The sequence below is a fragment of the Euprymna scolopes genome, chromosome 12 (genome assembly GCF_053919585.1).
Source record: "Euprymna scolopes isolate OS-2025 chromosome 12, ASM5391958v1, whole genome shotgun sequence".
NCBI classification, from domain to species: domain Eukaryota; kingdom Metazoa; phylum Mollusca; class Cephalopoda; order Sepiida; family Sepiolidae; genus Euprymna; species Euprymna scolopes.
The window spans coordinates 31,029,447-31,047,737 of NC_136493.1; the positions used below are offsets into that span (position 1 = coordinate 31,029,447).

The 18,291-nt window shown below is 31.7% G+C and overlaps 1 protein-coding gene across 1 annotated transcript in view; it reads left to right on the forward strand.

Moving 5' to 3' along the window:
• Positions 1-595: 595 nt before the first annotated feature.
• The window catches only part of LOC145291234 (peroxisome biogenesis factor 10-like), a 36,964-nt gene continuing 19,268 nt past the window's right edge, over positions 596-18,291 (forward strand). The window contains exons 1-2 of the mRNA XM_080136831.1: positions 596-725; positions 9,741-9,821. Of these exons, the coding sequence (XP_079992957.1) occupies positions 617-725; positions 9,741-9,821 (190 nt within the window). The 5' untranslated portion in view covers positions 596-616. The remainder of the gene's footprint in view (positions 726-9,740; positions 9,822-18,291) is intronic.

Here is an 18,291-nt window from a genome sequence, read left to right on the forward strand (position 1 = left end):
TCCAGTTTGGCGTGGGTCTCTCGCTGTTAGCTGGTGAGAGGGAAAGTCTTTTGTTGTAGAGAGAGAGAGAGAAAGTCAGTTCAGGCCATGGAGATAGAAAACGTGTAAGGTGTACGTACTGTCTGTTTACTCTTGCCCCATGCAGTTGCAGGTGGCGCGCGGACGCCGCAAGGGCGGGGGTGGCTGGTTCGCCGACCACTCAGCTTGGAAGGCGAGTCGGAAAAGAATGAAGCAGCTTATGCCTCTTGCTTTTATAGTTGTTTCCGGTGGTCTTTTGCGCATGTGTGGATTTCCTTTAAAGGGGAAGTGACATTGCCCATGTGTACGTATATGTAAGTACATGTGTGTACGTTAGCGTGTGTGCATGTACGTGAATGTGGGTGTATGTACATGAACGTGAATATATCTACATGTGTGTACGTGTGCGCATATGTATATGACAAGAAATATGGCTTGAGATGTGAATGCATGTTTTTGTGTGAGACTAGAAAGGGCTCATACAGCTGTCAGTTTTTTTATTTTCATTTTAATTATTTATTTATTTAGACACCATTCTGTTTGCTATTGAATTCATTTATCAAGTCTTCTTTTTTTTTCCTCCAGTCGAAATCAAAAAATGTTCCGTGCAGCAGGTCAAGCTGAGATCCTGCGAGCACACCAAAAAGATGAATTTTATCTCAATCACCTCCGTTCCCTTGTCACAGATGTCTTCCAAGGAAGCTTTGGTACGTTTCCAAAATTATTTTCTATTGTCTTTTTGTAGATTGTTCCCCATACCTAATCTATCTATCAATTTCTCTCTCTCTCTCTCTCTCTCTCTCTCTCTCTCTCTCTCTATATATATATATATATATATATATATATATATATATATATATATATATATATACTTCGGAGTAGTTTTTATTTAACAATCAGTGGTTATGTAAACGTGAGATTGTAGGTTTACAAAATATTACTGGCAGTAATATTCTATAAGTTATCCCATCTAAACGAGAATTGCTCGATATTCAAGATAGAGCAAATAAATTAAACTGTAATTCAATGAATTTCAAAAAACAATTTAGCAATATATATATATATATGTATATATATATATATATATATATATATATATATATTGCTAAATTGTTTTTTATTCAATACATCTGAGGAAAGGCTGTTCTCGTGAAAATTTTCAAATGGTATAGGGTTTGAATTTGTCCGAATATTCTTGAAACAATTGTAACTAACGATGAAATACACTATTTGTTGCTATCAATCTATTCCTTGACGTCTTGATTTTTTTAAAACAATATATGAATGCTAAATTATGAAATATGATAATTTTGTAGCTTACAGTTTAAGTCATCTCATTTTGACTTAAAACTTATTGGTATATGAACAGTTACCGAATTTTCAATTATATAAACCCAATAAAATTCGGAATACTATAAATAAGACTATATATATATATACTAGCAAAAGTACCCGTTGTTGACTGGGTTCAAAAACAGTCTACAGAAAATGGACTCTGATTTATGAAAGTATGATAGGTTATGAAAAGGAAGGGTGGTAAAGAGATAGCTTCGAATTTGGGGGTATCAAAACCAAAGCAAAATATGATGAAAGTAAAAATAAAATAGATAAACCCCATAATTTATTATACCATACCTGTTCACACTGAAACACTTATCACCATATTCTGTGGATCTATATAAAAAAAACCTTGTTAAACTTTGTGACATATTTCCATTCTATGGAGGTCAGGTGCGAACGAACACCCCATAATTTTATTATACCATATTTCTTCAAACTGAAACATAATTATCAAAGTATACTTACGCAGATAGATATGAAAAGTCTTTATTAAAGTTTGTGCCTATTTCCATTCTATGGAGGCCAGGTGCAAACGCAGACCCCACAATTTTATTATACAATCCCTATTTAAGTTAAAACATCCTTATCAAAGTATTATTATGTACATCTATATCAAAAACACTTGTAAACGTTTTTTTTTAATTTTTAAATTTTTTATTTCCATACTTTGTGGACCAGGTGCGTACGCAGACCCCACAATTTTAATGAATCATCATTATGCCAAATCAAACATACTCATTCCTGTGTCTTGATACATCTTCTATCATTATATGTGATAGCTTTCTATGATAGTCAAACATATTGGAGCCTATTCGTGACCAGACACACACATAGACGTTCAGCTTTATATATATATATATATATATATATATATATATATATATATATATATATATATATATATATATATAGGGTGTCCAAAAAGTCACTGAAGGGTTTTGAACTTAAATAGATTCTTTACTTTTAATGATATCTTTCTGTAATTTTAACACAATCTGACTACGACATTGGGAAACTTTATTTAAAAAAAATGCAAAATTCAAACAGTGTTCATTTATAAAAAATAATGTCTTTTAAATGTTGCCCATTTTCAGCTTCGCATATTTGTGCTCTTTCCAAAACATTATTCATTACAGATTGCAGAATCTCTGGATTGCGATTTAACTCCCTTATTTCATTCCTGATGTTTTCCTTCAATTCTTGCAGGGTTTAGGGTTTGTTAACTTAGACTCTTTCTTTAAGATATCCCAATAAGAAAAAAGTTGGGGCTAATCAAGTCTGGGGAACATGGTGGCCATTTGACATTGCCATAGCGAAAGATAATGTTGCCATTGACCCCTGATTTTGGTAGAACAATTCCACAACTTGCGTGCATGGTTCAATACTTAATTTCCAAAATATTATCTGTAAAATATCTGAAAAAATAATCATTAATGGTAAAATGACAAAGATTTTGAACTCTTCAGGGACTTTTTGGACACCCTATATATATATATATATATATATATATATATATATATAAAAATTTAAAGGAGATTAGAACAATAGTCTAAAGAGCAGAGTGTATTTTAATGTAATAGTAAAATTACTAATTTAATTAAAATACAGGGAAAGAAAAAGTGCTCGTTGTAATTTAGATATATAATAAGCTCGATAGGTAAATATCCTAGAGCTAATTTAATATTCAGTAATGTGATTGATGATTTAAAATTCAAATTAGAATTAAATTAAAAATCCGTTTCACAAGAAGGAACAACAACAAAATCAATAATTTGTACGATCGTTTCGGAAAACAATGTTTTTATTGTGGTAGGCATTAAGCCACGGACAATAGTTTTTACATATAGTATTTTAAAAAAAACAAAGTTTCCTCATCAGCAAAGTATTGGGAAGGGTTTTTAATATATGTAAAAGACACCATAAATAAAGCTAGCATTATAAGTATAGGCAGATGTATCTTTTAATTCTTCGCCTTTTGAAATTCAATTTGCTGATTTCAAAAGGCGAAGAATTAAAAGATACATGATTTGCTCATGAGGAAACTTTGTTAGTTAAAAATACTATATGTAAAAACTATTGTCCGTGGCTTAATGTCTACCACAATAAAAACATTGTTTTCTGAAACGATCGTACAAATTATTGATTTTGTTGTTGTTCCTTCTTGTGAAATGGATTTTTAATTTAATTCTAATTTGAATTTTAAATCATCAATCACATTACTGAATATATATATATATATATATATTAGTATATTTAGGCAGCATTTTTTCTTTTATGCACATTTCATTAAATAGCACAGACAGCTCTTGCTTGTTTTTCTTGTAATCCTCCTTTTCTCTTTGTCGGACCATTTTCTAAACGCTTTTTTCGAGTGAAAAAAGAAATTTCCCATAATCGCAAACGTTTTCGACCTCCAATGAAAAGACATTTTTTATTTTTTATTTTTTACTACTTGCCTGGAGGTCGGAAACGTTCGCGATTATGGGAAATTTCCTTTTTCACTTGAAAAAAAAATGTTCGAAAAATGGTCCGACAAAGAGAAAAGGAGGATTACAAGAAAAACAAGCAAAAGTTGTCTGTGCTATTTAATGAAATGTGCCTATATATATATATATATATATATATATAATTCGAGGTTATTATTTTCCAGAGGTAAAGTAGCCAATGAAGTTTGACGAGGTTAATACAAGAGTGCTCAATACCGAAGTAGGGCAAGGTATATTTTTTATTTGCTTTACATAAGCAGTAACTTTGCTTTCATATAAGCTGTATCGCCTGAAGAGGTCTCTAGTTACTAAAAACTAGCTGACCAAAACATGCTCATGACTGTGTAGCAACATATTACTGCTTATGCGAAAACAAATAAAAAGTGTATATATATATATATATATATATATATATATATATATATATATATATATATATGCATTCCCAGTTGATCTTTTTCTGTTTTGATTATTGTTATTTAATCACAATAGTTGAAAGAGCTCAGTAAATAAAGATTAAAACCGTTTGAATTATGCAAATATCCTGGTTCAAAAGTTATATGAATTTAAAGCTAAAAAATTGGGGGTTCATGATTAAAATCAATATATAGAAAAAAAATACTAAAAACCAATTCACAAGAAATTCATTCATTCCTTCACTATTTTTCTAGTTTTTGAGCAATTTTGGTAGAATTTTGCATTCTTATGTAAAATTGTATGTTCATTCAAACACATTCCGTGGAAGTAGTTGTAAAACACCCATATGTATGCAGTACTGTGATAATGCGACAGGGCTGAAGCTTAGTAGACAGTGTGGGACTTTTTATTTTTGAAATCCTTTTTTGCAATATATCCATGAGGGAGAGGCTAATGGTTGGTTCACCAGCTCAGGTATGGCCTGTGGTGGTTGTATTTATATAGAGAATGTGTGACGAGCAAATGTCATGTTGTACCCCTTCCTCTCCAACAATGTCCAGCGAGTGATGTCACCAAAATTGTCCACTCTAGGTCTTGTTTGGTCGCTGGTACTGAGCTGTTTCTTTGACAAGGATCCTGGTTGATGAGAGGATCGGTCAGACAGGTTGCTACTCTCCCCATGTTGCTTTTGATAGAGTGTATGATCCGTTCAGCCCTTATCTCTCAAGTTGGAAAGTAGAGGCCATTTCAAGCCTAAAGAATAACAAGTTGATAACTGGGCTTGTTGTATAAAAAACAGGATAATTATTCACTGAAAGTTACAAAACTCTGATCATTCATAAGTTTCTGACTCCAGATTCAAATGGTCGGGGACTGGCAGCTTCTATTAGTTAAGTTGGAGCGGTCAACCCTAAATATGGGGACTTGTGTCTTCACAGTATGGATTCATTGGCTTTGAACCGAGTGAGATTTTAGTCAAGGGTTTTTTTTTTCTCTGGGCCTCCCAGTGGTCAAGCAGAGTGTGTCCTCAAGGCTATTTTTGCTTTTCATTATATTGACAATGAGGTGGGCTTCACCCCATCTTTCAATTAACAGAATTTTAATTCACAATTCTCAGTAAACCAATTTTAGGCAGTTTTCTGTAATTCTCAAACTCTGAAAAAATTTTCCTTTTCTTCTTCTTCAAATCTATCTCTGACCATCACTCTCAACAGGAGGGTCCCATTGCATTTACCCTCCATTAGATCTCTACCTTTCACCAAAACTCACGTCAGAGGGTCCCTTCTCTTCTTGAGCTTCATTTGCATAATCAAGGATTTTCTCAAATGCCATTTTGTATAAGTAAAAAAAAATAAGTAAGTCAATTATCTTTTGGGATAACCAAGTTTCTTTCTCTCAAAAGCCCAAACAACAATTAATGGTCACTTGAATTTGTATCCGCTATCATATTTTTCCTATCCAAAATAACTCATAACATCTGATCTATATTTCGGATGACCCCTAAACAAATTCTACCATCCCAAGGATTTAGGTTAACTGTTTTTCTTAACAAGGCTGGCATTTAGATGGGACTTGCCAAATTGCTGAAAGGTGTCACTCAGACATTTTAAAGACATTTTATAATCTAAGACGTCAGCTTTTTCAGCTAGCATGTTTTAAATGGCTGTTGGGTGTCATCTTAATTGTCTTCTTTATCAAATAATTGTCTGTGTGTGTTAAATCAATACTATAAACAACCTTTCTTAACAATGTTTTTTCTTACCACCATCATCATCGTTACATCCAACAATACTGTCACAATGCCAATCAACCCAGAAGTGACACTGTGCAGACATGATTAAACTGAAATCAAGGCTTGTACTTATTTGTATACATATAAATCTCAGCAGGTATGAAAGAGGTTGAATTTTCTTGTGTTGGTAGTACTTGTTTTAGAATCAGACAGATTCCTGTGCGTTGTTTGTTTCAGAAGCAAGAGATGGCCAAAAGAAAAAAAAACAATGGCTATAGTCAGTCAGCTAACGTACTTCCTAACTTCCGACATGGCTGCTGCTGATGGTTTATGACCTAAGTATTTCTTAAAATTGCATTTGAATATGGCCATGTTGTAATTTGTAGGGAAGCACTCCTGTTATAATGTGTTCCACATGTGAAAAGTTTTCTGAAAGAAACTCTGTTCATGGAAATTCTGTTTGAAAGGAAAGTTCTTTGCAGTGGTGCTAATAAGAAGAGTACAATGCGATTAAGTCGATAAAAATTAAGAAATATGTTAGATAATTATAACCGATGTTTCTAATTTCCGGCATAGTGCTACTGAAAGCGGTGACAAGTCAACTCAGTTCCTTCACTTTTATTGTTCTTCAGTATTTCTATTGTGAAGTGATTTATTGAAATAAGATAGAAGAAAAGGACATTATTGAAAAGAATATATATTTGGAAATCTGTTGCATGTTTTTTAACTGATACTGCAAACTTAGTATAAATTATATTTGGTGTGTGTGTGTGTGTTGGGGGGGGTATCGAGTGAATGGATATGCCACGGCCGGGATTACGAATTGAATATCAAATAATCAGCAAATTAAAGGAGAAAAAAAAAAACTATTTGAAACACAAATTGTTCAATTTTTAGAGTAAGAGAAATGTTTGCTTTGTTAGTTTAAAGTAAAAAGATTGCTTGTTTTTTCTTGCTAAAAGACTGCAAAAAACAATCTATTAGGGAAACCATTCTACATTAAATTTGCATAGAAATAAAACTACTTGATCAATTTACATGATTTTTGGTCGATGATAATTTCTTTCCATCACTTTCCATACAGATTTTTTTGGGTTCTTTTTTGTTGTAACAAAATTTGAAAATTGAAATATTGAATTTTAAGTAAAACTAATGGTTTCTACTGAATTGTCATGTCACAGTAATAAACATATCCAAAATTTATGAAAAAAGATAATTATTAAGGAAAATAGTTTTTGAGAAAATTTTGGCACTTCTGCGTGTCAGTGACATATTAGCAACAGAGACGAGCTATCGACCCCAGGTCTTCAAAAGAGAACTTGCGTCTAGCGGCCATTATGTGAACCTCAAATATAAACAAGTATTTATGATAATGCAAAAATATATTATAACAAAATAACACAAAAATATGAAAATCGAAACATTTATTCTATAAAAAATGTATCAAAATATAGTTTTAATGTATTAATATAATTTCTTTTCAATGAGTGATTCATGACTGAAAATAAAATAATAAATATGAGAAAAACATAAAACATTTATAGATTGTGTTTAGAATTTTTTGTTTTTTTGGTGCTAATGCACTTACTGATCCACGCTATTTTTTAAATCATATTTCCAAGTTTAATCAAAGTTTTATGATATGTTTTTTATTCAATTGTAAGGTTAAAGTACAGAATAGGTACAAAACACCCTCCCCTCCTCATGTTAAGAATGGTTTTTTAAATAATAATGTTATTATTTCAGCACGGATCAATAAGTGCATGAGAACCGTTTTTTTTATGGTAAGGTTGTATAAAATGTAGCAAAATATAATTGAATAATTTAAAAAACATGAAACATTTAAGAATAATTTGTTCGTTTTGTTTTTTTTTTTTGTACAGAAAGAGTGTATAAAAATGTAACAAAATATAAAGACAAATTTGAAAACTTTAAATGTCAGGAAAATGATATTTACTTTTGGTTTGTTGTAAGTTCAATATTTCGTTAAAAATAGCCTCATCAGGGTAATAAGTCCCGTCCGTAGTTTTTTTTTTTTTTTTGTTTTTTTTTTTCATTTTGTTATGAATTCCTTGGAGAAGCAAAAAGTTAAATGTACGTGCTGTCCTGTTATTTCACACGTGCTTCACTCCAGCTTCGAGTGGAAAAATTAAGTAAAAAAGTAGACACACACTTTTATAAGACATTTATTTGGAATATAAGTTAAAGATAAATTTGAAAACTTTAAATGTCAGGAAAATGATAAAATCATTTTTTTTATTTACTTTTAGTTGTTGTAAGTCCAATATTTCGCTAAAAATAGCCTCATCAGGGTAATGAAATAAAAGTAAATTAAAAAAAAAAAAATGATTTTATCATTTTCCTGACATTTAAAGTTTTCAAATTTATCTTAAAATTTTATTCAAAATAAATGTCTTCTAAAAGTGTGTGACTACCTTTTGTAACAAAATATAATTTTAGTTTGCATGCACTTTTAGAAAAGGAAGAGTTATCGACCCCTGTTCTTTGGTTGACAATTGGCGTCTGTCGCCGGTTCTTGAAACTAAAATACACACATTCGCCTCATGTCACTGACATGCAGAAGTGCCAAAATTTCAGGTGTATATATAAATTAACAGAATCAAGTCAGGGGAAGTAACTCTGTCCGTCTTGTTACAATTAATGGTGGATGTCATACAATCATCTATTTGTACAAAGTACATGTTTTATAATAATACAGTAATATTTAACTTATTGTGATATGGCAATTAGGTAGATAACATTGCTTATTATTGAAATTGATAAAAACAGTAGTTATTTTGTTTTTTTAATGAAAACTCAATTTTTCGGCTGTCGGATTTCGCTACAATAACGAAGAAGAACCATTTTTTTTTTTTTACACAGTGATCACGACTTATCAAGGCCCGGAAGCCACTCAGGGATAAGGGTTATTGCAAGTACATTACGTTAGTGTGGAGATTTGATGAAGTGTTTACTTAAGGGGGCGGTTCATTAGGAATTTGTTAACATTGGACTTGAAGACATCCAAGTTGTAGTCCGGTGGGATCTTCAATATTTCCTGTTGACAACCGTTTTTTTTTCATATATGGATAATTCTGGACAAGTACCAAACATTTTATTTGTAATTTTTGGCCATAGTCAGCTAACGTACTTCCTAACTTTTGGTGTGTCTGCTACTAGAAGCGGCGACAAGGCAAATCAGTTCCTTCACCTTTTTCTCTCACGTTTATATCTCCCTTGTGAATGTACTCTTTTTTATTACATTTTTCCAAGTGTTTTTTTTTTTTTATTTAATAATCATTGAAAAGTTTTTTTGGTTTTATTTTAATTTATTGAAATTAGTTTTATTTTTTATTGAAAATACTTTTCATACTTTCATAAACATATATTTATTATATAAATAAAAAAAAAACGACTTACTTTTATAATTTAATAAACATATTTCTTATAAAATTTCAAATTAAATAAAAACATATTTTTTGGAATTTTGTTATTAAAAGTGCAAATAAAGACTAATTGTGTTATTTTCATCGTTTTATAATTTTTATAATTTTTATTATATATTTTTCAATAATGTCCTTTTCTTATATTTTATTTTAATAAATCGCTCCACAATAGAAATACTCAAGAACAATAAAAGTGAAGGAACTGATTTTGCCTTGTCAACACTTTTGATAGCAGACACACCGGAAGTTAGATGACTATGACCTAATTTTTTTTAATTGCATTTTTTTTTTTCTGTGCAGGTATAAAACCAACTGTTCGATGGAGAAAGGAACTCACTCTTTTTGCAGATCTTGGATATTTCCTGTTGACAACCGTCGCAGGTAAAAATTTAGATTTATTAGAAACTAATAAAGCTATCTGGTGTTGTCTAGGAGACACAGATAACAAAATAAAACAATTAAAACGTTTAACATCTTTCAGTGCTTCTACATATAAAGACACTGATGAAAATCGCATTTCAGATAAAAATATTCGGGTTTGTATTAGTGTACACATAGATTCGAAAAAGTTGTCAAAAAATAAATATATAACAAATAAATGTTATCAAAGGCAAGATAAGTTACTTTTCTACCAAACTGAATATATTTTTTGTGTTTTTATTCAATGTAACATGTTTATTCAGCTCGAAAAACATGCAGTGTTTACCTATGTACTCGAAAATTCAAAATGGCGACCGACTCTCTCTTTAACACGGTAAGTTTGGGAAAAGGTATTATAAACAATAAACTAGACAAAATATTATTAAAAAACCACCGAATATATGTCAAGTTATGTCACGGTAACATATATTGAGCAAATTTCTAACAGTATTTTGTCTAGTTTATTATTTATAACACCTTTTCCCAAACTTACCGTGTTAAAGAGAGAGTCGGGCGCCATTTTGAATTTTCCAATATATCGGTAAACACTATGTTTTTTGAGCTGAATAAACATGTTAAATTGAATAAAAACACGAAAATTATATCCAGTTAGGTAGAAAAGTAACTTATCTTGCCTTTGATAACATTTATTTGTTATATATTTGTTTTTTGACAACTTTTTCGAATCTATGTGTACAATAATACAAACCCAAATATTCGATATACTTATGCGTCAGGCAAAAATATGCATCCTCTCCAAAAAATTAGGAAAAATGATTGAGCATAAGCTACATTAAAAGTAAAAATCAATTTTATCATCCATTTTGTATGAGTCATCCATTTTAAGAGAAATGTTAACATTTGCCCAAATGGCTGACTGAATTATCTCCTCTGTTTTCATGTAACTCTTCAAAATAATTTGAAATATAAAGCCCACGATCTATGTTAAAATTAATTTTACTTTTAATTAAGTTTCTACTTGATAATTTTTCATCACTTTTTGTGAGGATATTTATTTTTGTCTGATACGTAAATATATCAATAGGTTTTGATTTGTGTTTCTTTTATTTATGTATTTTTTTATAATTTTGTGATCAGTTTGTTCTAGCTGGAGATGGGTGATCCTACCAGATGCCAAACATTCACCTGCTATCTCATATGTTCCAACCGAGAGATCTTTTTAAGATTCTGACCATCCCTTTATGTGTGTCTATATAAGCACCCATCTTTCTTTTGAAATATCTCTCCTCCTCTCTGTCCCTCGCTCTTATCAATGTAATAGAAACTTTTAAGGGAAACGTTTACATTTGCCTAAATGCACAGACGGAATTATCTCCCCTTGTTTTGAGATAACTTTTCAAAATTACTTAATATGATAAAACTTCAAAATACAATAAAATTCATTTTTACTTTTCATTAAACTTATTTCTACTTGATAAATCTTTCCTAATTTTTGGTGGGGATTTGTGCCTGATATATGTTAGATTACAAAACTGATTGTTTAGAAGCAAGAAAGGCACAAACAAAAAGGTTATGTTTAAACTTTTATTTAAAGTTAAAATCATCATGAGATGAACTGCAGAATGTGTCAGGATATGTCGATAGTGGCAGCGGTGGGACATCGGTAGGAATGTTGGTCAGGTGTTGATATGAACTTGGCGATGATCTGGTGTTATTGTCAGGCTGTGACAGGGGCGGTGACAGTGTCTAGAATATGGATGCGATGGCTACGGCGAAAGAGGAGGTGTCTTAAAGGCTGCTGTCCGGTAGGACAAGGGGGTTGGTGGCGACAGCGGAAGAGGAGCAATCTTAATAGCTGCTGTCGCTGATGGAGGTGGCTGCTGCTATTGGTGAGACAAACCTCGCTGTGGTGACCTGGTGGCAGTGGCAGCGAAGGAGGGGCAGTCTTCAAGGCTGCTGTCCAGTATCACGGGTGGGGTGGCGGTTGCAGCAACGGCAGGAGCGTAGTAATCTTAATAGCTGTTGTCGCTGACAAAGGGTTAATGACTACTGGCTGCTGACGGAACAAAGTTCACAACTTGACATGCTGGGCCAATCTGCCTGCTTGTTGAAAAGGCTGTTGTATTTGTACTCGTGTTGTAGACGTAGTTGTAGACAAAGATGGCTTTCAGTGCTGGTCATCATTTTCGTTTTTTATTTGTGTCTTAATGTGCTGTAGGGAGTCGTCTGTTTGATATTTGTACACATGTGTTGTATTAATTTAAAGCTAAGAAAGTTGTGAATGTGTTCTAGTAGGCACTGTAGTGTTACAGTGTTTTATGGGATAATTATTTATATTTATAAACTGCCGGAGTTGCATCTGCTGTGATGTTTGTGTTTTGCATTTTGATTTTTCTTTTGATGTAAGGCTTCCTCTGGTAGTTTTCTTTGTTGAGTTGCGAGTTATTCTGTTGATGTGGGTATATAAAGAAATTTCTTTTTTTTTTAACATGGAAGTCACCACTTATCAAGGCCCGGAAGCCACTTAAGGATAAGGATTATTGTGTGTACAGTAATCAATGGGATAGTATCGTAGTAATCGTTAGTACTGGAGATTTGATAAACTGTCTTACTTAAGGGGGCAGTTCATCAGGAATGGGTTTTGATGTTGTTGTGTGCATTTAGTGTGATTATTTACGTTGTATCGACAAACAGGGTTTGTCTTAGCGTCGCCATTGTTATCACCATCACTGTTCCTGCTGGTTTCTGGTTTATTCATGTAAATATGGAGGGATATGCAACATAACATATATAACTATATAACAGAGCTTTTATTTGGAATGCAATTTTCAACTTTTTTCTTTTTAACTAGGGGATGGGTTACTGTATGTCAAGGTCCAAAGGTCACTTGAGGATAAAGTTTAATGAGTGTCAGCTGGCCGTTGAGGCAATATCATGATGATCGGGTAGGGTTTTTTTTATTTAGGAGACTGGGTCAACAAACCTTGTTTACATTAGACTTGAAAACAACCATGTTATAGTCAGTTGGGAAGCAGTTCCATGGTATTGTGCTCTGCTGCCAAGTACTTCCAGGAAAGAAATGTTGCTCATGAAAATTTTTGTTTAATCTTAGGCAGAGTTAAATAGTAAGAGAAATTATTGTCAGTTGTTTTATAGGATCGATCATAGAAGTTCAGTCAAGCACCTGCTATGAAATTACAAATATGTGTCTATCCATTGTTTTTAAAATTTCCTATCGTTTTGTTCAAGCTGGGGATAGGGCATCCTACTGGATGCCAGACATTCACACACTATCTCATGTATTCCAACTAAGAGATCATTTTAAGGTTCTAATTGTCCCATTAAGTACAATTGTTTGAATCGCTCTTGCGCTTGGTTCACCGGGTATCTTTGCAAGGTAGTTTTTTTTAAATTCTTTTTCATAAGTCTAGTTGCTCCTATAATTACTGGAATGATGGAAATCTTCCTAAAATTCCAGTTTCTTTTCATGTCGTACATTAGACCTTGCTATTTCGTTATCTTCTTCCTTTCAGCTCTTTTTAACGCATCATCAGGGACACTAACTAACTAGGTTGCTTTTTTTTCTCCTTATCCCATATCACTCTGTCAGGTTTGATAGCTGTTTTCTAGATATATAACTGTAGAAATTGCATAGTCATAGTGGATGGTGCATGACTTATTTCCTACTGTTCTTTCTGGTAAACATGTTCCCGGGACTTGCTGCTGCATTCAATATTCAACTTTAATAAAACAGATTTATGAGAATTAAATTAATTAAAAGGATACAATAAGACTTATTTAACACAAACTTTTTACTCGACTAAAGTTATAATCTGCTGACTTAGAATGACTGTTTTATTGGCAATTTGATGGTTGAATATGGCTGAATTTGTGCTCATTTTTGCTTTAAATATTAATCCCCATTAGCCCCTAACTTTGCATCGAACAGATACCATAATACTAAGTCCATACAAAATTTCAGGCAGATCGGTCCAGTAGTTTCAGAGAAAAAGAGGAATGGACAGGCAAACAGACTAAGAGGGATTTAATATAAATTTTCTCTAATTGGATAAATTTAGCTGTCATGTCAGCATAGCCATTTCCTATTTGTTATTGTTATACCATGTTATTAGCACTATAATAATGTACTCCATTGTATCACACAAAGTTTAGAAACATAACTCTGTTATAACTTTGTTTGGCTTCCCCATAGACTGACAGAATTCAAAGAAAAACTAACAAACATTTTGACTAATCCAATATAATAGATGATAGTGTAGTTTTCATTCGACGACTGGAGATTTTTGTTTGTTTTAAGTATGTTTTCATTCTTTTAGCAACATGTGGTGCCTTTTCTTTGCTTCGAAACTTACAGTAAATCACAGTACGACGTAGCTTTGATCAGTCAATGTATTTCATTTTCAGTCTACAGACTCGAAATTTGATATACAAGGTATTAAGATTTGGGAAAATCTTTGTAATCTGTTTTTGGCCAGAAATTTGGCTGTTAAGGGGTCAAAGTTCAACGATTTGACCTTTGAGAACTGCTTTCCTGCTATGGTTTCAAATGATCTGAAATAACAGCAAGGGGTGGTCGTAACAGCAAAGACGTCACATTTTTTTCCCATTCTTTTCTTCCTTCACGGTACGGGTTCGAGCCTGCCTTCCTACTACCACATTTTTTTTTTTGCTCAACACACACCTCAAAACACCCGGGCAACGTCGGGTACCCATGCTAGTATATATATATTTGGGGGGACCAAATTGGTCAAATTGAAAATTATTCCCAACTCACATTTAGGTAAAAATGCACTTCCATATAAATAATTGAATTTATTCAAAAATTATCGTAAACAAAAACAAACAACATCTATGCAAAAAAAAAAAAAACGTGATAATCCAGCAGTTGTATGAGGTGGTCTGGTGGTAGAGGTTTAGGCTTCTTATCATGGGGTCCTGATTTCAAATCTCGCTACATTCAGCCACTCTGATGAGTTGTAGACAGCGAAAAACATGTCCGTGGATAATCATATTTTAAAAATAATACATATGCCGCTCCCCATTTGGGTGTACCAAATTGGTCAACGGTAAAATTGTTCCCAACTCGCATTTAGGTAGAAATGCACTTTCATATAAATAATTGAATTTATTCAAAATGTATCATAAACAAAAACAAGCAAACAACATATATATATATATATATATATATATATATATATATATATATATATATATATATATATATATATTCAGTAATGTGATTGATAATTTAAAATTCAAATTAGAATTAAATTAAAAATCCGTTTCACAAGAAGGAACAACAACAACAAAGTCAATAATTTGTACGATCGTTTCGGAAAACAATGTTTTTATTGTGGTAGACATTAAGCCACGGACAATAATTTTTACATATAGTATTTTTTAAAAAAACAAAGTTTCCTCATCAGCAAAAGTATTGGGAAGGGTTTTTAATATATGTAAAAGACACCATGAATAAACCTAGCATTAAAAGTAAGGCAAATGTATCTGGAAAAAAATTAAAATAAAAGGTATATTTACCTATCGAGCTTATTATATATCTAAATTACAACGAGCACTTTTTCTTTTCCTGTATTTTAATTAAATTAGTAATTTTACTATTACATTAAAATACACTCTGCTCTTTAGACTATTGTTCTAATCTCCTTTTTATATATATATATATATATATATATATATATATATATATATAATTATTTTTTACTATAATAATTAAATACCTACAGACACTAGTGTTTCATCCTTTTGGGAATCTTCAGTGCAGGTGATATTTGAGGAAATTATATAATTAATATTTCCTCAAATATCACAGTAAATAGAATCTGAGACCACCCATGATATTCGAAAATCCACAAAGAAGAACAAAACCATTATTTTTACCTTGTTTATAGGCTGTTTAAAACCATCCCTGCAATGTTTATAAACCACCTTTTACTAAATGAATAATAATAATAGAACGATCATAATACTTGTTAGGTTGTACAGTGCACTATTAAAGTTCAGTACTGTACATAAACACACTAGAGAATTAAGCAAGTACGTACACGCAACAAGTTAATTACTGTGGCAATACATGTACAATACATGTGTAAAAAAATCAGTTTCTAAAAATAAATTAAACAAATAAATAATTATGTATTAAAATAAAATAAAAAAGTGATTTAAGCAAGTAGAGAGATAGAGAACCATTACAATACGCATATACGTATGGAAAAAAATTAAAGTTTTTATCTCACACAAAAATTACAAAATAGAGAGGCAAATAATTATTAAAAGAAAACATTTTTTTGGTGGGAATCCACGATGAAGTAACAGATCTGTGATAATTGAATCACAAAGTAGCGAGAGGTTACTGTATATATATATATATATATATTTTTTTTTTTTTCTTTCAAGATGAATTAATTTATCTAATAAATAAATAATAATAAGGATTTATTAGTCATCACATTTTGTACAATTGTTTCGACCCACACGTATACGCGTACTCATATAAAGATATGATTGTTCATCAAATTATAATTTGCACAAGCCTGGGCTTCATCAGCACATTAGAAAAACCAATATTTCAAAAGTTTTTCCGGCCCACAAGTAGGACCTTTCCAGTTAATACAGTCGACAATTATCATTATTTTTTACCAACAACATATATATATATATATATATATATATATATATATATATATATATATATATATATATATATGACAGCCCCTTTAAGAAATTCGTTTCTTATCGTTGAGCACTTTCAGTTGAATTGAAGTCGGTCAATTTAGCTCTTATCATTCTATAACGATTAGATCACTGTCTGGCTGACGTAAATGAACATTTAAAATTAAGATGTTTAAATTTAACGTTATTTCACGCGATTAATGGTAGCCGAATGGATTAGGTCTTCACTAATCGAGCCAGAGATGTCTTTTGTTGTGGGGTTCAAATCGTTCGACTGGTATTAATCGTGACACCCTGCACTGAAGATTCCCGAAAGGATGAAACACTAGTGTCAGTAGGTATTTAATTATTATAGTAAAAAATAATTATTAATATATATATATATATATATATATATATATATATATATATATATATATATATATATATTGCACACAATGACTAAAATTACTAGAAGCCATACTTATAAAAAATCTACAGCCCTTTCTAAACCAGATCTCTTTTAATACTGGGACAAATATACTAACAGTATTTAATAACTAAATTAATAAATTATAAAATAGGAAAATCGAAACTAAAACTAAAATAAAATAAAAATATTTCGCCCCCAATCCTCCTGCACACACCTTTTATAGCCAATTAAAAAAATAAAAAATAAAGTATAAATACCACCAAGCTTCAAAGGAAAAGAAAACAACAACAATTGCTCCTGATGACAATCGGATGCCTGATAGAAAGCGCTTGAGAAAAATATGGCCTACCAACAACTTCTGGGCACCATTCTGCATAATACCCCTGCCGAAATTAAAAAGACCACTTAGTGTCTAAATAATAACCTGCTGCCAAAATATACAAATATGCATACATATATATATATATATATATATACATATATATATATATATATATATATATATATATGTATATATATATATATATATATATATATATATAAGGTTTCAAGCGGGCTTTGTCTAAATTTTTAGATTGAATACACTTGCCCGGTAATCACTCAAAATTTGTACTGGTTTGATGGCCAGTTTTTCATTTAAGGTCCTTCTCGGGCTTGGCATAAGTTTGCTTCATTGGCAAAGGATTTCTCATGAAGGTGATTATCCAGGGAGTGAAAGAGGTAGTAATCGGATGGTGCAAAGTCAAGTCAATAAGGTGGATGGCACAGTCTGCCACCCAAGTTGCTGTATGGTATCCCTTACCACTTGCATAACATCCAGCCTGGTGTTGTCATGAACGACAAACCCACTTTTGCGATTCACCAGTGCAATGCATGTTGTGCCCATTTCGATTGCCAATAACCGTTAGGCCTGTTGATAGCAGTTCATAATGAACCACTTGATGATCTGTCCATCAGATACAAAACGTAATCTTGCGTGGGTGCATAGGTTGTCTTATAGAGACAGCATCCTGGCCAATGTCTGGAATGCCTGGGAGTTGTTTACCGAACCCACTTTCTATCATTGCGGTACGGTGGCAAAAAAAAAAAACAGAGAGAAAGAATAAATGACAAAAAGTTATATTCCAAAATTCGTGATGTTGACCATCTTATAATTTATTTCTTTAATTCAGTTAACTTATACAATTCTTGACAGTATCTGTTTCGTAGTGCAAAATCAATTATTTAATTATTATACCAATCAGTGGTCTGTAATTATATTGAGCTTCTTAAATAAGGATTGATATATAAGAAAATATATTTCTACAGAAATATATATATATATATATATATATATAACTACTTCAT